This window comes from Trichechus manatus, unplaced genomic scaffold, assembly GCF_000243295.1.
Source record: "Trichechus manatus latirostris isolate Lorelei unplaced genomic scaffold, TriManLat1.0 scaffold00001, whole genome shotgun sequence".
NCBI lineage: Eukaryota > Metazoa > Chordata > Mammalia > Sirenia > Trichechidae > Trichechus > Trichechus manatus.
The window spans coordinates 27,396,710-27,423,496 of NW_004443937.1; the positions used below are offsets into that span (position 1 = coordinate 27,396,710).

The window sequence follows — 26,787 nt, forward strand, 5'->3', positions numbered from 1 at the left end:
CAGGGTGCAAGACACCACCTCCCTCTGGAGCCTGCCAGGCACGGCGGCCACCCTCATACTAGGCGGGGGCTGGGCTGAGCCCACACATCAGAGCCTGACTCCATGCAGTGTGTTATTCTTTAATGAAGAGCTGGTCAGTGGGCCACCCCTCTCCCCAAGGCACCCTGTAGCAGATGCCCCTCACTGCTGGCTGCCTGTGAGGCAAGGTGGTCCTGAGGCAGCCAGCCCTGCTGAGGGGTCAGTTTGCAGTGGCCTCAGAAAGGCGTCCATCTCTTGGGCCTAGGAATGTGGCAGCAGCAACAAGGCCAGAGGCAGCTAAACTCAGGTCAGGGATGATGAACCCCGGTGGGATAAAGGCCAGTGTCCAGGTGCAGTACAGTCTCCCCTTCTGGCTACTCTCTGGAAGCCCTTAGTCCCCAACTCCCCGCAGACAGGTGTCCCATAGGAAGTAGCCCACAGGGCAATGGGCTCAGGGAGCAGGCTGGGTACGACCCCATGTACCTCAGGGCCTGCAAAATGGGTCCCACAGGGCCCGGGCCAGAGGCACTGGGAGGCTGGGAGTCCACTTTCCACTAACCCTGCTTGTCAGTCACTACAGCATCTAAGAAGGTGGTGTCTCCCTTCACAGCTCCAGACCTGCCCAGGCGGGGCTGAGGCAACCGTGGCCACGGCTCACGTATCCCTACAGATCCGTGACCTTGTTTTCCACAGCGGCTGCAATCTGCTGGAGCCGGTAGCCCAGCTGCATCTTCTGGGCTGTGCCATCCTCCTCCAAGGCCGTGATGATCTGAAACGCAGACACCAACCCCGCTGAGGAGAGCCCTCTGACCTGCTTGTCTGCCGTAGACTTGAACAGGCCTCCTAAGGTGCTGTAGCACAGTTGGGGTAGCGGTCCAGAGAAGCCATGATGCACCTCACTACCTGTGACCTCAGGGCCTCGCCAGTGAGAGGGCATCATAACAGCCAAGTTGCCGTGGGTTTTAAGGATTAAGGATTAGCGAGGGAAGCCAGGAAGTCCCCAGACAGCCCCTCACTGGCACCATCGTGTCTCCTTCTACTTCTAGGCCAGGCTGTGATCCTCCACCTGGACCCCCTCTCTGGCGGCCACGCAGCCCCCAGCAGGGCCTATACCCCAAGAGGTGGCCGTGCACAACACACTGCCGACCGTGGGCTCTGGTCAGGGCAGAGGTGGCAGCTGTGTGTCCCACCCAGCCCACTCGCCCACTGTCTCCTCAGTCCCTCACCACCACCACACCCAGGAGCCCTGCTGAGAAGCTGGTGGGAGCAGTGGGGCAGGTATGAGCACAGCCAACACCAGAAGCATGCCTCAAGGATGTACCCCCAAAGCGCCAAGGGGCCCCGCCCCCCTACTCTGTACCTAGGGGTGACCCCAATGCCCCCCAGCCTGAATCACTGGGCCAGAGCCCCCTCACAGCATCCCCTCCGCCTCCAAGGAAATGACCAACCCAGGCCCACAGTCCTTCCCACCTGGTCGTAGTATTTGTTGATGTACTTGTAAAGCTCGTGCAGGGCCACTCGCGCCCCCAGGTCTCCAGAGAAGTTCTAGGGAGGAGACCAGAGGAGACGTGAGAGGCACAGCCAGCCTCCAGAGAAGCCCAGGACCCCAGGGAAGGGGAGGAGGAATTCCGGGAAGTGGAGGAAGGGATAGGCCCTGCAGTGGGAAGCAGAGCCCCTTTGCAGACCAGGGAGCCTGGCCCAGGGTGTGTTCAGCTGGGGACAGGAGAGGGACAGAGGGCCCTTATTAGGAATCAAATTGTGTCCCCAAAAGTATGTGTTGGAATCCTAACCCCTATACCAGTGGATGTAACCCCATTTGGGAACAGGGTTTTCTTTGTTATGTTAATGAGGCCGTATCAGTGTAGGGCCTGTCTTAACCCTAATAATTTAAACCTAAGGAGCAGATTAGACACAGAGAAGCAAGCACAAATGGGAAAAACACGACTGCCGTGTAGATTGCCGAGGAACTGAGGAAAATCGGGCCTACAGAAACCGAAACAGATCTTCCCCCAGAGATGACAGGGAGCCTTCTCCTAGAGCCCGTGCCCTGAATTCAGACTTGTAGCCTCCTGAACTGTGAGAAAATGACTTTCTGTTCTTGAAAGCCACCCACTTGTGGTATTTCTGTTAACAGCAGCACTAGGCAGCTGAGACAGGCACCTTGGTCAGGAGAGACCCCAGGTCTGTAGTTTCCTGAGGCACTGGGGGGGCTCCAGTCCCAAAGCTTAAAGAAGCCACACTCCCAGCCCCTTCCCACCCACCCAAAAATCTAGGGGGCATGGAAGGGGCAAAGTGAGGTGGGCAGAGCCCAGCACCAGGGCCTGAGGTTTCCACTGGGGCCCTGCCTCTCTGCCCGCCTCTAGGCTCCAGCTCGGACCCTCTGCCATCCCAGCGTATGCAGAGCCCAGCAGGCCAGATGACGCTCACAGGCTGTAAGCCCAGCGCAATTCTGCTCTGATCTAACTCCATTCTTTCCTGAAGGCCCTCCCAGGCCCCACAGTGGGATGTCTCTGAGCGTCAACCTCCTCATCTGGACAATGGAGTTGGCACCGCCTAACCCGTGGAGCTCCTGTGGGAATCAAATGGGATCCTCAGAGCACCTGCTGTAATGACTGTGGTAGTCCTTATCATCATCGTTCCAGAAACCTTGTCTATCAAGGCCCCGGAGTTTACATTTTTGGGCTGTTTTAGGAGTAGCTGGGGGCATGTCTACGACGCTGAGGGAAACAGACAGTAGGAAGACATGGGTCCTGGACCCACAGACCTGGAGCTGAAGCCCAGTCACCTCTCTGCCTTGGCTCTCTTGTCCACACACCCCAAAAAGGGTTGCAGGAATTCAAGCACCTGGTCAAGCCAATTTAGGTGGCAGCTGCCAGGTTAGGTGCCTGCTTGCTCTGAGATGAGATGTTTCGAGCCCCTGTTCCTTTACGGTGGCAGCTGGAACATTCTGCACGTATCACAATGGTACGTGTCCTGCCCCGACCAGCTCACAGGGCTGCTGAGGGCCCAAGGGCTTCCCTGCAGAGTAGTGATGTGAACGGGACAGGACCCTGATGGCAGGAGGCCTGTGCCCAACCCAAGAAACCAGGGAGAGCCTTACCCGGGACAGCTCGGCCAGGATGGAGTTCATCTCTTGATCACTGGCCGGGACGGCTTGTCTGATGTCTGCGTAGTACCTGCCAGAGACCGCAGGCGCTGCAGCAAACCAGGCCACTCTCCAGCCCACCAGTGCCCACCCCTGGGCTTCAGCTGCGACACCCACCAATCCCCACCCACCAATTCCTCTTCTACCCAGTACCTTTCCACCATCTGCTTGTAGCGGGGAATGTCCCGAGCATACAGAAGTTTGTTGATGGGGGAGTCCTGGGCACCAGGAGGAAGGTGGTGAAAGAGGAAACAGGAATAAGAGCCCGTTAGGGGAGTCGGCTTCCTGGTGTTCCCAGCGCTGTTTGATTTTTAAAATTGAAAGTCCTGCATCCCAGGAAGCCCTTCAGTCCCAGCGCAGCAGGACAGCTGGTCACCCATTTCCTTCTGCCAGGTCCTCTCTCTGTGCTCTCCCTTCTTCCAGCGGCCACGCTCTGATGTCTTCACCTTGAGCTCCTCCCCGTTAATCCAAGGCCTTTTCTTAGCTCCACGTGCCTCCGTGTGGCTCCCGCACTGAGCCAGCCCGGAGCGACCGGCGGGGGGGACGTGCAGAGCCGTGAGGAGCCCTAATGCTGCTACTCCATGTGCCTTGCCATTAAGTTCCATTTAATCATTTTGAAAATGAGGAAACTGACCTAGACAATTACATAAGTTGCCCCAGACCACCTCACTCCCAAGTGGCTGGGCTGGAATGTGAGGCAGGTCTCCCAAATGTAGAGCTCACGATTTTTAACACACCCAGGGTGCAGCCTCTACTGCCAACCTGGGTTCAAATCCCAGCGCCTGTGACCCTAGGCAGCAAACTTCACTTCTCTCGACCTGCTGTTTCACCATAAAGCTGCTGGGAGGGTGAAGTGAGATCGCAAGGGTGGCGCCTGCCCTCCCTCATGTGAGCAGGGACGTGCTTCGTCATCAGTTCTCTGTATGGGGGACCCTTGGCACGCGTGGTTTGGACTATTCCTGAGCTACCCAGAAGCCATTTGCTGTTTTGCTGGAAAGGGAGGCAGTGTGAAGATCGGACAAAACACCTGATCACCACTCAGCACCCACCCCTGGAGGTGGCCATGGGTCCTGGTGGGGCCCTAGGGTTCTCAGCTCATCACAGAATGACAAGTGCATGTGGAACAAAAATGGCTCCCAAAAGACAGTGCTACAGGGTAGAACTTTCCATTTTGTTTCCTCACAGAGGTCAACAGATGTATCTCTGAAGAGGCCCCAGGCTGACAGTGGCCCAGGGATCTGAGCTAAGCAGAACCCCATTCATGGATCTTCAGTGCTGAGAGCGCCCTGCCCACTGGGCACCTGAGCAGACACACTGGTGACCCCACATCTGTCATGGGATTCTCTTGGCTTTGGCTACTGTGACAATACATTCCCACCCTCAGTGCTGCCTGACTGCTCTCTCTGCCTCCCAGCTTCCCTCCTCAGCACACTCCTCACACATGGGCATGCCCCGGACTCTCCTCCCCACCACTCCCATGGAATCAAACTCACCAGGCAGCCAGGAGCTGCTTTGGGACAGCAGAGCCACCTCTCTACCTGAAAATCACCTGGCACCTCACAAACACCTTAGGCTCACCTCCTCCAAAGCTGAGCTCACCAAACCCAGAGACCGGGATCAAATGTGACCCCCCCCCTCCCTCAGACCCCACATCCAACCTGTCAGCACAGCCTATAGATTCTGACTGCCCTGTGTCCTCGTACCCGGCTTGAACCTTGTCCCTGCTCATCCGAGGACAGCTGTAGCCTCCTCTTTGGATTCTCAGGCTCTAGTCTGCCCACTGTACAATTACCAGGGTGCACGGCCTAACTCTCAGGTCTGACCAGACCACTCCATGTTCCCAGCCCTTCAGTAGCTCCCCACTGCCCTCAGGGTGAGCCTCACGAAGCGGTGGTGGCCTCCACCCCCAGTCTGCGGCACTCCAGGCTCTGCCGCACCGAGCTGCACTTGCTGCCCGTGTGACTCTGTGAGTTGGCACACGGTGCCCCCACCTCTGCTCATCTCTTAAGACTGAGGCATTGCCACCTCCTAGGGAACCCCCAGGGCAGACTTGCCTGGGGGAGCCTAGAGTCATTCCGGGGGTGGCGCTCACCATCCTCCTGGAATCTGTGTGCATATACAGCACTGTCCACCGTCAGCCCACGCCACCCCTCCGTGCCCACCCAGAGCCTGCTTACCCGGCCCAGCTTGTGGTCGGCTAGGGTGCAGGCATCCATGAAGGTCTGCGCGATGACAAGCAGCACCGCGTCCATGTTGTCAGACGTCTGCACGTCGAACACGAACTGTGGGTTTTTGATTATATTGATCCAGAACCTCAGCGGCAAGCTGCGGGTAGGACAGGTGTGGCCAGTGAGTGTGCTGGGGGGCAGAAGATGACCCCAACACAGGCCTCAAGTCCACCCACCCCACCCCCACCTGTTGGTCTTCCAGATATGGATGGTGTCCTGGTCAGAGATACCATGCTGCTGGGCTTGCTCGTCCAGCAGGTCAAAGAAGTACTTCACAGCCAGCGGCACAGGGCGGCTGGTGCTGAGAATCACCTGGAACAGGTCGTCCACGAACTTCTGCAGAGTGCCCTGTGGGGAAGGGGATGCGGGAGAGCAGCGGTCAGCAAGGGAACCTCGGCACTAGGCCAGCCTCACCCACCTGGTGCCGCTCCACCTGTGTGAGCCCCAGCCTAACCCCAAGCGCCCCCCAGCCCCTACACCACTGCCTGCCCTGACCCTGCTCCCAGCCCTGACCAGTCTCCCCACCCACCTTCATGGACAGCAGGCGGGTCAGGTAGATCTCGGGGATGGCCTTGGCTCGCTCCCGCTCCCCGCTCCGAAGGCTGCCCCTCCGAGGCCTGGGTGGCTCCGGTTCCTCAGTTGGCTTCACCAGGTGCCAGGGCCGGATACCCCCCTCGTCCACATCCTCTAGCATCGGGGTCCCTGTGCCGGGACCCCATAGCTCATCACCCTCATGAGGCACCACCTCCCCTGGGCCCCCGCGGACCTGCCAACGCCGTAGGGGTGGGGGCACCTGGGTGAGGGAATGGGTAAAGCAAGGGTAGAAGACAGTGATGGCGCAGGGGGTACTCACTCTCTCCAGGGACATAATCCTGGTTTTCTCGGAGAACATGTTTGGTGAGGCAGGGGACAAGGGCCACGGTTGCTCCATCCGGGACCTGCTGGCCACAGCTGGTGACCCCTCCGCCAGCCCCATCATACCACACCCCTCCTCCAGCTCCCACCCCTCCCACCTTGTAGTGCTGCAGGGTGTTCAGGCGCCTCCAGAGACCCTGGACCTCCGAGGTGACATCCTCGTCGGAAAGAATGAGGTGCCCAGCCACCCCAGACCGCCACTCTGCAATGGCATGATGGAACTTGATCCAGGGCTTCCAGGGCACCCTTCCCACAGTAAGACTATCTCCTCCTCGACAGGGACACTGGCCTCTCCATCAGGGAGCAGCTCCACCCAACCTCCCCACCCCCACCAACCGGACCAGGGGCCCCTCACCAGCTGAGAGCTCGTCCCCAGAGAGGTGTCTAGAGCCAGCCTCCGCCCTGCTCCCGGGACGCCACTGCCACTGCAGAGCTGGTCTAGGGACAACACAGCCCCAGTGCTGGCTCAGGTCCCCAGCCCAGCACTCCCCCGACCCTCACCAACATCCAGGGTGCGGGAGTCTGGTCGCTGGGCAAGAGGTACTCCTTTATAAAGCTGCTCCAGCATCTTCTCTTTGGCCTGGGAGATGGTGTCACAGTCCAGGACCTTCACAGGCATGCCCTGGGCCTCTCCTGCCCCAGGCCCCACAGCCAACAGCGCATTCAAGGTCTACACAGGACACATGGGAGCCATCAGGGCCCAGGCCACATGTAGGATGACAAAGATGCAAGGCCAAGCACAGGTACAACCCATGAGGAGGCCACCACCTCCTGCCCAGCTCTGACCTCTAAGTGCCAAACGGTTCCTCATTCTTGTCTCTTCACTTGCCTGCCTCCCCCAGGGGCAGCGACTTCCTCTGCCCTGTGACCCAGCACCTAGCACTGTACTAGAAAATGTCCATGGGGTGAATGGCAAAAAAAAAACGAGTGGCCATGAACCCTTCTCAACTCAGCTCCCGAAGATCCTGCCTCACTCGGCTGGTAGGCTGAGGAAGCTGAGTGAAGTGCATAAAAAGCAAGATTCCCCCATTCTGACAGAGGAGTAGGTTTAGTAGAGACCGAATGAAATTTTCCTGAAGAAACTCCTCATGGGTAACTAAGGAGAAGCAAACCCAGAGGGAAGTGACAAGCATGTTGGCAGGGTGGCTCCTCAGCCAGTCTGCCAGCATGGTGGACACCCTGCTTCCCTGGCCAGATGCTGAGATGGTGGTCTGGCAAACATACAGGCCTGGGGCACAGCAAGGACTTGGACTGGTCCAGAGCAGAACTGGCACCTCCCCAGGCCCTGACTGTGGCCACCCAGACTCCATCCCAAGCCTGAGCACACTCTGATGGCCTCTCCCTAAGGTCTGGCGCTCGAGCCTCTATCCTGCTAAGCTAGTCTAAAGGCCTCCCTCCAGGGACCACAGGTCAGGCTGGCTCTATCCCCAGACACAGATACCAGAAGCTGGGTCAGTCGGCCACCCTGGAGCCCGAGCCCTGCAGCCCTTCCCTGCTGCAGCCCTTCTACCTCCCACATACAAAGCTCCACCTCCTAGGCCCTTCCTATGGCAGCCAGAATCCCAGGGCCCCAGTCCCAGCCCCAGGTCTGTCCATTCCTCACCAGTCTCCCCTTGGCTGCAGGGACACTGCAGTCAAAGAATGCGGCCCAGCAGCCAAGAGAACCCTGCTTTCGGACCTTGTCTACCACTTATTAATTAGCACGTGATTTATTAACTAGCACAGAACATACTAGAAACCTCTGTGAGCCTCAGTTTGTTTCTCTATTAACACTGTATACAATGGGGATGCCCTCATGGGGCTCCTGGAAAGATTAAATGAAACCAGACATGCCAAGGCCCAGGTCTGGCCATGTTATGTCTTCCACCAATACCTCAGCCGACAGGAGCAGGCCAGCCAGGTGTCCTGTCCCCGAGCCTACTCCTTGAGTTCCTGGACCCAGCAGTGGAGCTTTACCTCCTTCCCCTCCAGCCAAACCCAGAGGGTGACCTTCACCAAGGGCTGCAGCCCCTAACCACACACCCACACATCCCCACCTTCATGGACCTCACCAGTGATACACCAGACCACACGTCCACGCACACATGCACACGTACACACGTACACACGCACACCCTCACCAGGGGACGGTACTCCACGTCCTCTCTGAGCAGGCGGTTGTCATTCAGGGTATATTTGGCTTTGCCAGTCACACTGTCCACCGGCCCCTTGTCCACTTGGTGCTTAATTCCTCGGAACAGCATGTACAGAGGCTCCCCTACTGAGTCCTGGGGGAGTGTCAGGCAGTTAGGGGCCCCCTAGGCAGGTGACAGGCATGGGACAGAGGTGTACAGGACACACCACACACTGGGGAAGAGGACAGGACACAGGCTGCAGAGGGCTAAGGGGACTGAGGACACGCCGGGTGTGAGTGTCTGACCGGCACAGGTGCACCAGCTTCATGGAGGCCGGAGATTTAGTGGTTAGGGTCCTGATCCTCCCTGGGGGGGCCCCACCCACCTCTGCCTCCCTCACCCTCACGAAGGTGTAGAGACAGATGGACATCCAGTTGGTGAGCAGCTTCTCCACCACAGTCTCTGTCCTGGGATGACAGGGAAGGGGAGGGTCAGGGCCACTAGGTGGGGCTGTGGGGCTCTCTAGTCTGTAGGCCCCAAGACCCCAGAGGCCCTGCCTCAGCTCCTGGGTCCCACCGCCCACAGCCTGCCCAGCCCTGGCACCCATCCCACTGCTTCCCACAGCCACACAGACCTGCGCAGCATCAGCTTGGGGTTCTTGGCCACGTACTGGGCCACAAGGTCACTAAGCAGGGTGCGGAGGATGTCAGTAAAGTATTCGAGCTTCCCATGCAGTGCTACCGTGAGCAGGGATGCCACGTAGGCCCGGTCCCGTGCTGAGAAGGTACGCTGGCTCTCCAGCGTGTGGATGAACTGGGCCAGGGAGAGGGGATGGGATGGAGAGGCAGATTCAGAAAACGGTGGGACAGAAATGGACAGGGCTGGGAGAGTCCAGGCAGGGGTGAGTTGGGGCCAGGAGGGTAGGGCTGGAGGGCAAGGGCACCTTGGTGAGGAAGAGTTTGCTGTTGAGCAGGTTGGAGAGCTGCCCTAGCCCTTGTTCCACAGTGGGCCGCCTGCTCTCAGGCACACCCAGGTCCCGGTGCAAGGGTGACTCCCGGTGCCCGGGAAAGAAGACCCTCTCGGCATACACCTTGTAGTCGAGGAAGGGGATGCCGCTGCCAAGAAGGTCGCTGGTGAGATCGGTCATCTCAGTCATGAGGTCTGTTGGGCAGAGGAGGTAGGGTCGGGACGAGGATCCCACGTGAGGGCAGCTGGCCCAGGCAGAGCCCTGGTGGTGGGGGCTAGTCCCCGCGGCCTCACCTGTGAACTCCTTCTTACAGCGGTCTCGCACACTGCTCTCCAGATTCTCCAACTGAATCTGGACCTTCTTGTAGTCCCTCAGGGCCTGCTTGCTCTTCCTCCTGCTCAGCATCAAGAAGGTTGACAGGAGAAGGCCAGAGGAGGCCAGAGCCCTTGCTGGCCCACCCGGCCCAGCCCTGCCTAACTCAGCTCCAGCCACATCCGGGCCGAGCCCAGCACAGTCTGACCCAGCCACGCCCAGCCCAGCCACAGCCTAACCCAGGACAATTAAGCCTGTGCCTGGTGCCACAGAGGTTAAGCACTTAGCTACTAAATGAAAGGTGGGTGGTTTGAACCCACAATCCGCTCCACAGGAAAAAGATGTGGCAGTCTGCTTCTGTAAAGATTTATAGTCTTGGAAACCCTATGGGTCAGTTCTACTCTGTCCTACAGGGTCGCTATGAGTCAGAATCGACTCAAGGGCAGTGTGTTTGGTTGGTTTTATCCCAGGCAAGCCACACCCACCCACCCATGCTCAGGTCTAACCCAGCACAGTTTAGCACAGGGGTTGGCAAACTAGAACCAGGCCAAATTTGACCCTGTTTTGGTCAATAAAGTTCTATTTGAACACAGCTGCCATGGCACTACAATGACAGAGTCGTGTAGTTGCAACAAAACCACCCGGCCCACAAAGCCTAAAATATTCACTCTCTGGCCATTTACAGAAAATGTCTGCTGACCCCTAGTCTGGTCTGCCCTTTCCCAATCCAACCACACCCCACTGCACGCCCCAGCCACTTCCAGCTGCACCCACCTGTACATGAGGACAATGATGAGGACACCCAGGGCCAGAAGAGAGGTGCCCACCCCCAAGCCCACCTGGGCTGCCACGGGAAAGGCCATGGGGCTCTCGCCATCATACTGCACACGGCCCAGGGAGAAGCGCAGGTTGCCCATCTGCACCTGCAGGGAGCCAGCTGTGAGCGAGGGCTCAGGAAGTGCCCGAGGCCCAGCCTAGCCCGTGGCCTGCCCACCAACCGTGAACTCGGGCAAAGCGTCAGGTGCGTCCCGGAAGGCATGGTGCCGGGGCAGAGGCTGCTCCGTGGGGGGTTCACAGTACAGGTGGTGCCGGGTCAGCGTCTTCACTATGCAGGGGCCATCCCCAATCATGGCCACCACCTCCTCCTTGGACACTGCCAGGTCCAGATTCTCCCCCTGGAACATAAGGTATCACTGATCAGTCACTCAGAGTCTCCCCCAAAAGGAGAAGCAGGTAGTCACTCAGATCCTGCCCCCCACCCCCACACTGGGAAAGATGGTCCTGGGACCCCTTTCCAGGGTCAGGGCTGATGGCCCCTCAGCACCTCTTCCCGTGGCACATGGGGCTGACAGTCAGGAGATGCCCTCCAGGCCCCTCCCCATGACCCTTCTCTGCCCTTCCCTATCCTTCCCGGGGTCTTAGCTTCTCCAGGGCTAAAAATCTAGAGACTTCTCTATAACGCCATCCCCAAAATCCTACTCAGCAGAGTCCCCACTCTGTCTGATGGCCCACCTACTACGTGTGTCAGACAGTGTGAGTCACACTGACAAATGGGTATTGGCCCACTCACCGTGTTCACACTGTGCAGCTACTCTACCGCATGTGCCAAGCCATTTACACATCATCAGATAATCCGTATCACCAGCCCCTGCAGCCCCTACCAGGCCACCCCCCATGAAAGATGAGGAGTGAGTCCATCCACTGGCCCTTGCTCTACCACCCCCCACCCCAAGCAGTGCTGTCCAGCAAGTGAAGGATGTGGGGCCCTCTGTGTCCCAGTAGGAGCAGTACCTCCACAGAGAACACGCTCCCGGGCTTGTGCCGGAATGGTGTGCTGGGGTCCTCCGGGTTGAGGGGATACAGTGTGGGGTCGGCCTCATAGGAGAAAGGCATGGGGTTCAGTGTTGCAAAGTCAAAGACCAGGCTGTCAAGGACAAATTCCACCTGGACCCAGGGGCTCTCAGGCAGGCCCGGGAGGGCAGGCGTGCGGCACGTGATGAGCTGGGAGGAGTTCACGTGGCATGGCTCCTCAAACTGGTACAGAGGGAGGGAAGACAGGGGAGGGTCAGCTGACGGGGCGCGAGGCAAGGGAGCCGAGCAAAGATGGGGAGGGCCTCCTCTGGCACCAGCCATCCATGGCTGTTCACAGGGTGTGGTGTGGGGCAAAGGGTGGGTGGCAGCTAGCCCAGTGCAGGTGGGGATGCCCAGGGTGTCCTACGTGTTGACCACCACAGGAGGCTCCAGGGGAGCATGCTGTCTCCAGGATCATGCGGCGTCTCCGACCAAGCCCCTGGCCAGGCCGCAGCGCTCTTGGGGCCACAGTCACTCGGATTCTTGGCGTCTGCACCACATCCAGATTCTGGCCATGCACCCGTATCTCACGTCCTCCACTGAAACACAGACCAGGAGCCACTCGTCATGGCCATGGGACACAGGCAGCTCCCACCCCTCACGGCATATGTCACCCAGGCTCTAAAGCCCAGCCTGGTCTTGCTGGGCTAGCTCAGCCCCAGCCCCAAGCCACATGGGCCCCTCTCCCTGCCAGCAGCGTGGGATTCCTAACCCTCACATAAAGACCTACAAACCTCCCCATGCACCGGAGCTGCAATGATCCCCATCACCCCCTGCCACGTGCTACGCACCTGATGAAGCTCTTGGCGGGGCCGGCAGAGGTGACATTGGGGTCTGACGTGTACTGGAACTGGCTGTGTCGGAGCCTCCGCTCGGTGGCCCCGAACCACACGGACACAGGGAGCACGGCAGGTGCAGGGTGTGGGCTGGTCTCACAGCGCAGCTGATCCGACTGCTGCTCCGGCAGCCTGGGGAGGGTGGTGGGTGTGGAAGGGCTGGCCAGGCAGCACTGGAGGGGACTCAGGAAGGGGAAGGGGAAGATTGGGGGACATGGGACCCAGGACCCACTCAGGCCTCAGCTCACTCCCCAGCCTCAGGGGGGTCTGGCCGCTGTCAGAGGGAGTCTACTTAGCCCTCTCCCCCTTTCTGCCCCTGCGTCCCTCTGGAGCATATGGATTTTTGCAGGATGAGAACAGCTCTCACAGGTGACACAGCTGGTCTCCAACCACTACTCGGATGTCCTCCAGGTGCCCGGTCAGAAGCTTGGAGCCGTGCAGGGTGAGGCAGGTGCCCCCAGCTCTGGGGCCACGGGCTGGGAAGATGGAGTACACCTCTGGATCCTATGAAGAGGGGGACAGGGAGAGGCAGAAAGGTATCAGCCCACAGATGGCAAGGCAGGGGGAGCCTGAGGCAGAAAAGAGGGTCCTGGGGTAGGAGAGGAAGAGCCCTATGAAGCAAAATCAGATGGGGTGGGAGGAGCCACCAGAGGGGGTGACCCCTTGGCAGTGGGGGTGGCTCAGCAGCCTGGCACCTGGTAGGCAAAGTCGAGCTCGGAGACACCATGTCCTCTTCCCGGCACCTCCACGGTCGCAGGGCCTTTCACCTCCTCCCCGCTGAGCCCAGTGATGCACACAAGGCTGTAGGGATAAAGTAGGCTGGGGGCCCAGGCTATACCTAGGGCCCCCCAAACTGTCTTGGCTGTCCCCCCTCCCACCGCCTCGCTAGGTCAGGCAGTCTCCTTCTGTCTCCTCCCCCAGGAGACTGTTAGCTTTGAAGGGAATTCCTCATGGCAGGCTTTCACATCTGAAGATTACTATTTGTGGTTTCAATCATCCAAGTGCAACCCCTGAGGCCCCCCAACAAGGAGGAATTTATCCCTTTGTTGTGGAGCAGATTTATAAAGGAGCCCTGCCAGGCTGGCCGTGAGGGCGAATTGCTGAGATGAGCGGGCCTCACCAGCCGCCCGCATCCTCCACCACCGTGTGCACGGCAACGCTCGCAATGAGGTAGAAACGTTATTTCCTCATGGAAAAAACGTCCCTGGGAGACCTAGTCAGACCTGGGGATAAACGTGAAGGGAAAGTGAACCCTCTACGAAAATGATGGTTCTCAGCCCGAAAACACAAGCTTGCGGCAAATTAATTTCCAGAATGTTGAGCCTGCGGGGGCTCAACTCCGTGATATTGTCACGGTCCCTGCAAACATGCCAGGAAAACAGAACACGTGATGTGTGAACTACCCAGGAGAGGCTTCAGCCAGAGTATACTTTAATCGTTTTGTAAAGTACTTCACAAATTACTTTAGTCTGACGGTTCTGGAATCGTTAACAGTCTAGATAGTCACCTAAAGTTTTCAGTCAAAACATATCTGGCGGAAAAACTACACGCTCTAGTAGAATGGCTCCTTGCTAAAAAATAGAGATTCTAGGGCCTACCAAATGCAGATCTCTGAGTGGGGTCTAAGGACCTGCTCTGGGTTGGCTGCAGACAGGTGCTCCAGGCAACCCTGAGATTCAGCCTGGTTTGGGACCTGCTGCGAGCCCCAGGAAGGCAGCAGGGTCCCCGGGACTGGACAGAGGAGCCTGACACTCAGAGGGTGTGACACACATCTACCCTCCTGCGAGGCTCAGCTCAGGGCAGTGCTCGGGGAAGAAGGCTCAGCTGGTAGGAAGAGCAACCCTGAGCACAGCTGTCTGAGAGCTGAGGACCTGTTACCATGACTGTGTTGATGGTCACTCTGAAAGCCAGGTAAGGACACCTACACAGAGCCAGGAGGCAGGGCCACCTGTCAGCTGTAGGCAGCCGCCCTGTCCCAGGTAGGCCCAGGAATGAGCCCCCGCCCCCAGCAGCCCACGCCAGGAAGCTGCAGGAGGGCACTCCAGGGTCTCGGTGGCAATCTCCAGTACTGAGGCATTGTCACCAGAAGCGAGGAAAGGGGCAGGGGGAGGGCAGATGGGTGGCCCTGGGCAGGGTGTGCCCTGCTCCTGTTGGGTTCTGCCAGCTCACCTGCTGGAGACCTCATACTCCTGGATGTCCACAGCACAGGGCACTCCAGCCACCCTGACTGTGTCCTGCACGTCTTGTACATGCTGGCCCAGGTTGGAGCCCCTGATGGTGACACGGGTACCTCCGTCCACGGGCCCAGTCAGTGGCTCCACCTGTTCCAGGACAAGGACTGCTTACCTCCACCCACCTGTCAGCCCTGGCAGCCTGGAGAGGCAGCCCCAGCCTCCCACCCTTGGGCCCTCTGCACTTACGGCACCTCACCCTCCCTCTAAGGATAGCAGTAAGTGCCTGCGCTTCAACACACCGAGTGGATGAGGGGTGCAGGGCACTGGGTGGCCACAGCCCCAGCCTCGCCACAGGCCTCCCGGGCCACGCAACGTGGACGCTCCCCCTCGCACCACACACAGCCATACTGGGGCATGGCAGTTTGGCAGCGGCTGCAGTCCCCGTGTCCCACGAAGCAGTCATAGAGTACCACTGGGGGTGGCAGATACAAGTGTGAGAGGCAGGCCCAGAAGAGCTCTTCTGCCCCGTGCCAGCCCCAGCAGCCCCCAGGGAGCTCACCGTGCAGCCCATCAGCACTGTCCACACGCAGGCGGCTAGCCCGGCGCAGAAACAGCCCCACACGGAGCTCTGGCTGTAGAGCCTCGTAACTGAGCTGGAGAGATGGTGTTGGGGAAGGATTGCTGTCAGAGCCTGGGTCTGGGGGAGGTACCAGGCTCGGAAAGGGGGTACTCAGACAAAGGACTGCAATGACTAGCTCTGGGGGCACAGGGTCAGACGTCTGAGCAGAGGTGCGGGGACCCCTGGCAGCACTGGGTCATAGGCAGAGCTGGGGCACAAGGGATTGTATAGCCATAGGGTGCAGGGACCCCATGGGGTCTCAGGGTCTGAGGTCAGAGGTGGGGTATGAGACCCTTTGGGGACACAGCATCAGAGCTTGGGCTGGGACAAGCGTGGTGCAGCCAGCTGAGGCTGGCAGCCAGCCTATGGCCAGTGCCCCCTTGCCCACACTGGCACTCGTGGTCTGCACCTGGTACTGTTGGCACGTGACATGGCACCGAGTATCCGGAGGTGGCTCACACTCCACCTGGGCTGCAACCACCACCTCACGGCCCTCCAGCTCCATCACACACTCAGTGTCTCCAGGGCTATCCTGGGGGCAGAGCACACAGCTGTTGGGGCAGCTTCAGGAGCTGGGCCCAGGGAGTCCCCAGGTCCCCCAGCCCCACCTCTGGGCTGATGCCATGCCCTCTTCCTGCTCCCAGGAGACCCCGCCCAGGCTCTCACCCCAGGGCTGGTGTACAGTTTGTGAACAGCCACGGGGGCCTGAAGGACACCTGCCAGTGGGACACGCTCACCTGGAAGAGGCGCAGGTTCCTGCCTAGCAGGCGGACCTGGCGCTCCACGAGGACTGGAATCAGCATGGAGCCCTGGACGCTCTCCACACAGGGGCAGGCGCTCGCCCCCCAGCCCACCTCTTCCTGCGGGCCCAAGAGCAACGCGGTCCATGGACACCCCCCACCCCGCCCCCAGTCCTCTCCGGGCAGAGTCCCAGGGCGAGGCCGGCGTGGGGCAGCAGATCCCACCCTGCCCTCGGTCCCGCCGACACAGAATCGCCAGGCAAGCAAGGGGCTGCATCTTCCCCGCAACCCTCCCTGGAGGCCTCCTTCCTGGGCTTGGCCTCACCAGCTCCCAGAGCCCGGGGGAGTCGTACTGGTAGTCGAGGCTGGACAGGAGGATGAGGGGGGCAGGAGGGCCCTCGTGCTCAGCCGAGTCTCCATCACCTGAGAGGAGGGTGGAAGTGGAGAAGGCGGGCGCGTCACCTCCCGGCCGCTCGTCCGCCTCCGGCAGCTCGCCGCCTTCTCTCATTAGCCGGTCCAGAGTGGGCCTCGTGGAGCCCACAGCCCCTGGGAAAGTGGTGGCAGAAGCAGTGCCATGGGGCTGGTCCAGGGGTACTACAGAGGGGGGTGTCTCAGGGCCAGGGTCTGCAGGGCCAGGGAGCAGTGCTGCTGCATCTGAGGGTGGTGGGTGGGGGGCCGGGAGATCCTCAGGTGTGGCTGTGGGTCCAAAGACAGTGGGGATGGACACAGCGGTTTCAGGTCTGCTGGGGGAGCCTGGAGTGGAGGGCTCTTCCTGAAGAGGTGACTCTGTGGGGGTAGGGGCAGGTACGGGGCCAGGGCCTGTCCCCGGCCCCCAGGGGCTGAACATAGAAGGTATGGCCCCAGGTGGGATATCTGAGATTGTGGCTAGGGAGGGAGCCCCAGGCTCCACGGGAAGGGTGTCAGGAGCAGGGGTGACTATGGTTTTAGGGGCCATGGGCGAGAAGGGGGTGGGCACATCTCCTGCAGGAGGGGCTGGAGAGAGAAGCGGGCTCTGAAGGGGAAGCAGAGAGAGACAGAATGGGCCACTCAGCAGGCAGGTGCAGGAGGAGGTGGCAGGCAGGCGAAGGGTGTGTTAAGAGGAAAAGGGGACCAAGGAAAAGAGAAACAAAAACAGCCCATTAATTCTCCAAAGGAGAAAGCGGGGGAAGGCTCCAGGGGTGTCTGTGCTGAGATGGGGCCCGAGGCCTGGACCTCCCTGACTCTCAGCTACAAACGTCCTCTCCCAAAACAGGCAGGACATATTGGCAGCTGCTCGCCCGTGAGTCGGTCACACACACGGCAGCTCAGGTGCCCAAACGGAGTCTCACGCGGGCAGGCAGATACACAGACCCCGGGCCAGCAGAGAGACCTTCACACTGGGGACCCCAAACCCCCTATGGAGCTCAGCCTGGAGTCATGCTCACCTGCTGGCTCACCACCATGGGCCCGGCATCACACGAGGCCTTGTGCGTGCACAGGTGCTGCCAGACGCACCAGTTACACCCCCAGCGGCTGCTCACGCAGGCCTGGCACCTGCAAGAGCACAGCCATGGGGCAGGGGTCGCCACACGGTAGCCCAGGGGCTGGGGGTCAGGGTGGGGAACTCACTGTGCAGACAGGTGGAGCTCGGTGACTGCCACGCAGTCATAGAAGGAGAGGGAAGCTTTGACGATCTCAACAGTGCCAAACCTGAGCTCCACACTCACAGAGACGTGGTCTGCAAAGTGGGGCAGGGGGCCAGGGCTGAGGAATGGGAGGGGTGCTCAGACCCATAGCCAACACCCGACAATCACAGAGAGCGGTCAGCACCCCACATGCAGAGGGGAGCCCAGGGTCGGGGGGGACACAGCCCACGGGGCGCAGACTGGGGATTTTGGGGGGCTGGGATTAGTGGGGACTCAGAGAAGGGCAACAATTCTGGGTTCTCTGCCTGGAATCACACCTCACCCCAACCACACCCCTTGGAGCAAGAGGGGAGCACCAGCTCACCCACCGGCTCCTCTCGGCAGTGCTGGGGCCTTGCTAGGGTCTGGGGAGGGGCACGTCACCCCAGAACTGGTCAGCAGGGCCGGACTCTGGTGCTCCCCAAAGTGGCAGGAATACGACTCCCCAGGCTGCAGGGGAGGCAGGTCTGGCACCGACAGGAAAATCTGCCAAGACAGCCCAGGACACACTGCTAGGCATCAGGCAGAAGACCAGGGCTCACTTGGAGGGGGCACCCACTGTGGGCGGGCACTGCGGCCACCAGCCACCGAGCCTTCACAAACACCTCTGGGGTCTGGGTGAGCAACAGCAGGAAAAATCGAGGTTCTCGAGACAAGTGACTTGTGCAAAGACCTGCACATCCGACATCAAAATCTAAGGTCTCTACCCGTCACCAGAGGCCTCCCCACCAGGGTCTCCGGCCTGCCCTGATCACTTACCTCCCTCCTCTCCTCTCGGCTGATGTTGGAAGGACTCATGGTTGCCACTCGCAGACAGCTCGGCTCTGGATGGAAGCTCCACAGCCACCTCTCTGGGCCCTGGCCCCGCGAGCACTCAGAGCGGCGGCTACACCTGAGTGAGAATGACCACCGTGCCCCTGTGACCCTCATGGGGCCACTGGGAGTTCACAGGGTAGGGACACCTACAATCCCATGGGCTGTCACGAGGGACCTGGGGAGGGTCCTCAAGTGGGCTGTGGCACCAGGCTCCTGTGTCCGCCCTGGTACGGCACTGATGCACAGGGTGGAGGATGGGGGCTTGAGAGTCAAGGGCCAAGGATGCCGAATCCCAAGCCAGGCAACTATGCAGGATCATGAGGGTATGAGGCCGGTCTGGGGCTGGAGCCAGGGAAGGGGTCAGGGGCCAGGGGTTGGCGGAGCACTGACCTGCCAAGGAGCACACACCACCCACAGTAAGGGTCCCTCTGAGCAAGGCAAGATGCACAGTCCAGGTGCTGGGCACAGGAGAACACAGGAACTTTGAGAAGCTGTGACAGCAAAGAGGACCTGAGGCCAGCAATCCAAACACCAGCAGCTCACCCACATGTGGGGCCCTGGCCCTGCCCGGAGGCATCTCCCAGCAGCCATGCCCCGCCTCTTGCCTGGCACTCACTGTGCTCTGGGTCATGACGTACAGGTGCTCAAAGGTCCTGTCGAAGGTGAGGTCTCTGCTCACCGCAGACCCCTGCTGGATGCTCTGCGTGGAGTATGACTGACCATCGCTGCCCGGGCCCAAGTAAACCTGAGATTAGAGACCACAAGGTCTGGGGCCCAAGTCCATGGCCACAGGACTTGGACCCAGGACCCTCCCCAATGAAGCAATGTGCAGGTAGAATTTCCTCCCGGGAAATCACTGTCCAGTCTTGGAGGACAAGTCACAGATAAACACCTCCTAGCCCTGGAAGCAGGACAGGTCATACCTCCCAGCCCTGGAGTGGGGGAGGGAGGTGTCACAGGTCACACCAACCAGCCTTGGGAGGGGGGTGTCAGATAAACACCACCCAGTCCTGGGAAGAGGATCATAGGTCCAGCTAGGAGGGGCTGAACCCTCCTGGACAGGTCACACATCTCAGCCCCAGAGGTCACAGGGATAGCTCTGCCCAGGCTGGGTCCCCAGCAGCCCACTTCCCACTCCCCACTCTGCCCTAAAGACCCTAGGGGGGCCCAGTGCTTCCTGTGGACTTACCCTGTGCAGCTGCCCTTGACTATCACCCAGGAAAGCGATGGTGTGTCCATCCTCCATGGTGACGGCCACAGCTGTTAGCTGAACCCCTGGCCATTCCAGAATTGGCGTGGCTTCCAATGGGACGCGGCTGGCCATGGGGCTGGGTGTGTGGTCTGAGCCACAGGGATAGGCATCCAGAGTGTCCTGCAGGCAGCAGGAAGCATTAGTAAGGCCCTCCCTGGATGACTTCTCCTGTCCCATCCTGTTAGGACAACCTCATCCCTCTCCCCCATCTCTCTTGGGAATGGCCCTGGACAACCTCATCGCTGCCCCTGGACTCTTTGCTGGCCCTCCTTGACAACGCTGCCCCTGGACAACAACGCCCACAGCCACATCCTTAGCTTGACCTCAGTGGGCTTATGTCCAGCTGCCCTGGATGGTTTCCATTGGTTCCTTCCCCCCCTTTTGACCCCTGCCTCCATCTGTAGGTCCACTCTCTCCCATCCCGAGCCTAGGAGCTGCTCCATCAGGTTTATCTGCTCAGCCTTCTCCTGGACCACTTCTCCAAAGCCTCTCACAGCTTGCACCCTCATTTCCAAGTCTACCCACTGGACCCCCTACCTGCACCTTCTCCCCTTTTCCATCCATCCTGAAGGTATAGCCAAACAAGTCCCAACCTCACCTTCTTCTCTTGCTCAAGAACCTAACATAGGTCCCATCCCCCCAAAATTCAGGGTCTCTGCCCCATACCCTTGAACCCCAAACACTCTCAGTCCACCTACACAGATGCCACCCCGTCACCGCCTAGTCCATCTCTGCACTGCTGACTCCCCAAATGCCACGCTTGTGTTAAGGTATCCCTCCACCACTCAGGCACAAAGGACACACTGCACATCTGGGACCTGACCACCCCTGACCCCATCAGCTTCCTTTCGGACTCCAGGGGCAGCTGCTTGAATGTCTGGCCAGTTGTCTCAGAGATGGGAAAGGACAGGGGCGGTGTCGAAACTCACCACGGGCAGCTGTGCACAGTCAGAATTGACATCATACTCGATGTAGGCCACCTGGGTCCCGTCCTCAGCGCGGCCCTCCCGGGTGTAGCAGGCATCTCGTGTGCGATTGGCAAGCCGGTCCACCTCATCCAGGGGGAAGGCACAGAGCGCCGAGGCTCCAGATGCCCCGGCAGCTGCCGACGGGGGCCGGCCCACGGCAGGCGGAGCAGCCGAGGAGAAGGCTGCAAAGAGCACCTCCCCACGGGCCACCTCCCCAGACACGGCCACAGCCGCAGCCTGGACCAACCCGTAGCGACCGCCCTGGCAAGCCAGGGGCAACTCCACGTAGGAATAGTAGTGCTGGTCCCGGAGGCACACACGGGACACATAAGGACGGAAAGCTCGAGACTGAGCCTGTAGGTCCCGCCGCAGGAACAAGAAGTAGGCGCTGGCCCCGTGCGCAAAGGCGCTCACAAAGTGGTGGCTGTATTCAGAGAGGCGGCCCACTGCCAGCTTGGCCGTCTCCTCATAGGAAAAGACAGCCTGGGGGTCCAGTGGCCGCAGGGCCCGGGTCGTGATGGGTGGGATACCACCCCCCACGCCCCTGCTGGTGTATCCCCGCCCCACAAACAAGAGGGGATCCCCAGCCAGGCCCTGGGCCACCAGCCCCACTGTGCTGACCATAGGGTCATTGGCGGCTACATACTGGGTGTCCCCAGGCCGCTCTGGCCGCAGCAGCAGCTGCTCGAGCTGCCTGAGGCGTCGCTGCTCACAGACCCCCTGGTGCACACTCCCGCACACCACTAGGGCCCCCGGGCTCACCAGGAGCAGCTGGTTCGGGTTGTTGGTAAGCTGGGCCTGTGGGCACTCGTCAGGCATCACGGGCGGCAGGCAGTCCCTGCTGTCCAGCACAGGGCCAGTGGACACTGCCGCTTCCAGCTGCAGCCCTGGGCTCAGCTGGAACAGGAAGTTGGTGGCCCCTAGGTAGAGGGTGCCTGAGGTGGGGTCCCGTGTCAAGTGCTGCAGCTGTGTGCCGTTAGGAGTGAAGGCAGCCGGGGGTGGGGACTGGAGGGCGAGGACCCACCCGGCCCAGAGCGCCGGGAGAAGAGCTAGGCCGAGGGCAGGCATGGTCACCTGGCAGGGAGAGAGGTTGAGCAGGGCTCACATGGCCACCAGAGTGCACCAGGCCACCGGCGAGGGATAGGGCTATGGTCACTGGGGGCAATGACCTAGCCCAGATGCCCCCCAACCTAGGGGAGTGAGTAGGGGGACCAGATTCAGATAAGCACTGTGGTCCAGGTCAACCCCCTGTCCACACATCACAGGGGGCCAGAAACAAGAGTCTTTCCCTGAAAATGCCAATACTGCCCCTTCTCTGCAAACACCATTCTGTCAGGGGATCTGCAACCTACCCCACCCTCACCTTGCACTGCCCGTGACACCACAGAATTAGAGGGTGAGGGGCTGGGGTGGGGCAAAGACTGGGGAAATAGCCCATCCCCAGGGGCCGGGGCCAGGAGGAGGCAGGAGAGCGGGGCGGTGGGAAGGAGGTGCATAGACCCTAAGGAGGAGAGGCCCCCTCTGCATAGATGTGGGTTTTCTGAGCAGGAAGAGGAAGAGGGAAGGCTGGGGCCCCATGGACCACCTGCATGGCAGGGCTGGGCAGGAGCTGGGTGAAGGACCTTTTAGTTAGGGTAATAACTAACCAGCCAGAGAGGGAGGTTAAAGCTGGCTGGGTTGGGGCCTGAAGTCTGTACCCCACTTTAGAGAGCCCCCAGCCACCATGGAGTCACACTACTCACAGGTGTGAGGTCAGGCTCACCTGGCAGGGCCGGCTGCGTCAGGAGACAACGGCATGACCTGCGTGGGAGTCACCTAGCCAGGGAGAAAGCAGAGCATGAAGCTGGGGGCGGGGCTGCAAGCATGTAGAAGCCCTGGGCACCCCACTCTGGAGGCAAGACAAAGATACCCCCTCCCTGCTGCCCAGCCTGCCGGTGGAGCTGGGCCCAGCCTGGCCATCAGCCACCAAACACATTCCACAGGGGACGCCTCCTCGGAGCCCACACGGGGAGGGGGAGGGCAGCGGAACCAGGCACCCGCAGGGCCTGGGAAAGGGCAGCTAGGAAAGAGCCCCATGGCTGGCAACCCCGTCAGGACCCCAGCACAGGGCCTTCCCTCTCCCCCACACGGCCCCTTCATCTCAGCACTCTCCCAGTCCCACCCTCGCCCAAACTCCGCTCCTCAAGGCACCCGTCCTCCACACACGCCAAAGGCTGTCCCAGCCCCAAACCACCGCCAGCACATAGCCAGATGCACACTTACTCAGCACTTACACCCATCAAGACGCACACGCCACACAACCTGCACGCACACACCCACACACAGCACATGGGCACTTGAACACACACGCGTGTGCAAATACAATCTGTACACGCACTATAGACACATCTACAAAAATGCAGGCATACACACTACCCAGACCCACCATCCACATTTAAACATCTGCATAAGGACCCCCCCCACACACACACTCTACACAGGCACACATCACATACACTCACCAGGGACACACACGCCACCAGCCACATTTAGACATTTACATGTACAGACTCACACACACCTCCCTGGTTCAAGCCCCGAGTCCCAGGGGATTGTGGAAGCCAGGCCAGCTCTTGGCTGTTTTCTCTGCTGCAGGTCAGAGCAGAGCTAGGGCACACAGTGTGGGGTAAGTGAAGAGAAAGGGGTGAAGAGGGGGGCGTCCTGGAGGCAGTCACCAGGCCTGACCGTGCCCACATCCCCGGAACTTCCCCAGACTCAGGTGCTTGCCCTCCTTACAGACCCTTCCTTGCAGGCCCCAGCTGAGTCTCCAGACCAGGAAACTGGCAGCACCACCTTCCCCAGCCTCCAGTGGTCCCTAGCCAGGAGCCTCGAGGTTGGTGAAGTGCTGCCCTAGGCCCCGCATCCCAGGCTAGGAGACGCTCTCCCTACCTGCCTGCGCCCAGGCCACAGTCTGGCCCCTCCCACCACCCAGCTGCCAGGCAGCCTGAGCAGGCTGTCCTGAGAGCTGACAGCCTGGGTCAGCTCATCCCAGTGGAGGCTGCGGCGGGTGCTCCTGAAGCTGCCCAGGGGCCGGGCTGGGCTCAGGGCTTGAAGGAGGGTCCAACAGCTCGATGGGAGCAGGGGAGCCGTGGCTGCAGCCCAGTGGAGCAGGGGGGCCGTGGCCACAGCCCGGCTGGGCACTGCTCCCAAAATAGCTTGGGGGTTTCCATTTTTAGTGTGCAGAGAACAGGGCAGCTCTATGGGAGCAGGAACAAGGCTGCCTCTGTTTGCCACCCGAGGGGGAGGGGCGACGGGGGGGGGCAGGAGAGTCGCAAACCCGGCCAGAAGCCCAGGGCTGTGGCAAGGCCACGCTGCCCAGAAGCCCCCCACCTTGTTTCCAAGGGATGAGGGAAGAAAGTTTCTCCCCCTGGGAAAACAGGGCCAGCGGAAGGATGGGCAGAGGCCAACTCCTGCACTCAGGCCCTGCCCACTCCCTCCTGCGCCTGGGGCAGAGGGTCCCTATAGTTAGGCCAGCGTTCACTCTTTCATTGGCTTACAAATATTTGCTCAGAGCTTGCCGCGTGCCAGGGTTCTCCAGTCCTCAAGGAGCAGTGACCAAACCAGTCCCCAAAAGTAAAATCACAACTGGGCTTAGAGGCCCACGGGAAGAGGATAGGGTGGGATCAGAACAGTTCTCGGCCAGGCCACATAGGAGGTCGGGGGCTGGCCCACCCTGGCCCACTCCAGGGAAAGCTATCAGGCTTCTTCAAGCATCGTCCTCCTGAGAAACTGGGCCTAGCATCCTCGCCCTTCCCCACATACCACGGGTGGGAGTGGACACTGGGCGGGGGGGAGGAAAGGAAGAAGGGCAGTGGCATTTTCTCCTCCGTGTTGGGCTTTGTGCCATGGTACGTCACTTAAACTCTGCCACAGGCCACAGAGCAGCCCCCAGCCCCTCCAGCTTACTCCCCACCTCTTGCCACCTTGCTGCAGGTCAGAGCAGAGCTAGGGCACAGGGTGTGGGGTAAGTGAAGGGAAAGGGGTGAAGAGGAGGGCATCCTGGAGGCAGTTACCAGGCCTGACCATGCCCACATCCCCAGGACTTCCCCAGACTCCAGGTGCTTGCCCTCCTTACAGACCCTTCCTTGTAGGCCCCAGCTGAGTCTCCAGACCAGGAAACTGGCACCCCAGGGCCTGAGGGATAAAGGTCAAACTTCTTGATGCCCCCTCCCAGCCTACCAGTGCCACTGAACCCCCACACATGCTTGTCGTTCCTGAACTGCCGGCCTTTCACGCCCTCATGCCTTTACACAGGCTGTTCCCACTGTCTGGAACGCCCACTCCCTCTCCGTCCCATTAACCCCTATACCCAAGCACCCTCTCCCGGGCCCTGGAGGAGAGAGTTCAGTGTGGTGGATGGAATGGACAGACCCAGCCACCATCCTGGCATGTACTGTAGCTCTGCCTCGGGCTTTCTGAGTTCCCATTTGTCGAATGGGAGGCAGGGCGTCTCTGACCAATAAATGTGATGTGGTGTGTGCCTGGCACTAGCGGTCCCCAACCGAGGCCACTTTTCTCCCTCTTCCACCCTCCCACTCTGGACTTGAAGCTCCTTGAAGTCAGGGAGTGTGGCTTTTGATTCAGAGGCCCCAGCTACTAGACATTGTCACAGAGCAGGTGTTCCTTGCATGTTAAAAGAACCCCCATTTCACAGCCAAGAAAACTCAGTTGGCAGGGCAGATATAGGGCCCATACCCCTCACCAAGCCACTTGACCTCTCAAAGGGCAAGGCGTCAACCTCATTTTTCTTAGTGACCAAGCCAGAGCAGACTGAAAAGGCTGGTTTGGGAGCCTCACATCCCTCACTTGCACAGCCAGGCTCTCTGCCCACTCCCCAGATCTCAGACCCACCCCAGGCTCACAGCCAAAGTCAAACTCCACCTGTGCCCAGGCCTGCCCTGCCGCCTCTTCTGGGCCCACCTTTCTCTGGACCTCTTCACAGGGCCCGAAGCCGCCTAGCTTAGTCTGCCAAGAGCAAGCACCTCCCAGGCCCCCCTGAAACTGTCCTCACCAACCGAAGGGGCTAACAACCTCTGCCCTTCCACACCTATAGAGGAGCCGTACTTCAGCCCACGTTTGCGACGTCTCTGGCGTTGGTGGGAAACTGGCCTTTCCTTTCTGCCCTCCGGCTCCACTCCCAGGATTCACCAGGAAGCGGGTTACTCATTGACAGTGCAACGGTGCAGAACACCCGCCCTGTTTTCTGTGTTAAGGTGGGGTGGGGAGATCCACCATTCACCACGCGCCCACCGTGACCCAAGGAGCGCTCATCAATCACGCACCGTCTGTGTCTGTGTACGGAGGGTGGGGAGGGGGTCCCCTCTGCGGGTGTGCGGCAGGAGAACCGTGGTCCGCCTTTGTTACCCCGCCGAGCGCAGTTTGGAAGGGCTGTTACTACAAGGGGAAGCCTCGACCTCCCCATTCGGCTCTTCCCCAAACCTTCTCTCTCTCCCCCGGGCCGCGAGGCAAGGACTCCACGAGTGGTCCTGGGAGGGCGGGGAAGGGGCTGTCCGGTCCCCGGCGCGGCGGCGAGGAGGGGGCGCGGAGGAGCAGCTCCACCTCCTCTGTCTCCCAATCGCGTTACAGGCGGAGTCGCCAATTTCCCTTCGCGCGGAGAAGTGTGGTCCCAAGTCTCAGGACTGAAGCCGCCCACTACTCACCCGGACCGCCCCGGCCCGGCAGAGATCGAGGCCTCAGGCCCTTCCACCTCGGGGTCGCCCGCCTCGCCCCGGTGCCCGCTGCCCTGGCCCTGGCCCCGCACTCACCGCCCGGCGGGGCCCGCGGGATGCGCGCGCCAAAGAGGCGCCGGCTGCTCCGGGCTCGGGATCTGCGCTCGGCGGCCTCGCCCCCCCGGAGGTGGGTCCGGCGGAGCCGCAGCTGTTACCCGGAGACTGAGGGGCGGAAAACCGCGCCCGCTGCCCGCCCCTCCCGCTGCGGCGCTGCCACCGCCGGGAACAAAGGAGACAAAGCCGCGTCGGCCGAGCCGGCTCCGCTCCTTCCCCCCGACCTCGACCGCCGGGCCACCCTCCCCCCACCCGCCGCCCGGGCCAGGCCGGAAGCAGCCGGGCGCGCGGCCCCAAGCCGCCCGGGACCCTGCATTCCAATCCCGCGGGATCCGCTTTAGCCACG

General features: G+C 60.6%; 1 protein-coding gene across 1 annotated transcript; it reads right to left on the minus strand.

Annotated features, from left to right (window-relative positions):
• Window positions 1-388: 388 nt before the first annotated feature.
• PLXNB1 (plexin B1) lies at window positions 389-21,687 on the minus strand. The gene is made up of 36 exons (XM_004368487.2): window positions 20,581-21,687; window positions 19,589-19,771; window positions 19,016-19,144; window positions 18,790-18,890; window positions 18,343-18,475; window positions 17,913-18,069; window positions 17,528-17,636; window positions 17,344-17,452; window positions 16,245-16,931; window positions 15,917-16,039; window positions 15,589-15,711; window positions 15,120-15,213; window positions 14,860-15,032; window positions 14,556-14,707; window positions 13,082-13,187; window positions 12,754-12,890; window positions 12,342-12,518; window positions 11,918-12,089; window positions 11,491-11,733; window positions 10,698-10,874; window positions 10,474-10,622; window positions 9,681-9,781; window positions 9,364-9,581; window positions 9,055-9,233; window positions 8,821-8,887; window positions 8,427-8,573; window positions 6,808-6,976; window positions 6,405-6,508; window positions 6,245-6,329; window positions 5,921-6,093; window positions 5,579-5,739; window positions 5,341-5,488; window positions 3,317-3,381; window positions 3,119-3,194; window positions 1,489-1,563; window positions 389-787 (listed from the first exon to the last, which is right to left on the minus strand). Exons 1-36 carry the CDS (start codon window positions 21,685-21,687, stop codon window positions 683-685), a joined length of 6,414 nt encoding a protein of 2,137 aa, XP_004368544.1. The 3' UTR covers window positions 389-682.
• Between the last annotated feature and the right edge of the window lie 5,100 nt (window positions 21,688-26,787).

Excerpts from the sequence above, each read along its gene's own strand:
- PLXNB1 (XM_004368487.2), bottom strand. The coding sequence starts at position 21,687 with ATGCCTGCCCTCGGCCTAGCTCTTCTCCCGGCGCTCTGGGCCGGGTGG. Across the intron at positions 16,932-17,343 it reads CCATGGTGGTGAGCCAGCAG|AGCCCGCTTCTCTCTCCAGC; the intron begins GTGAGCATGACT and ends CTTCCCCTTCAG. Across the intron at positions 6,977-8,426 it reads ACGTGGAGTACCGTCCCCTG|ACCTTGAATGCGCTGTTGGC; the intron begins GTGAGGGTGTGC and ends TGTCCTGTGTAG.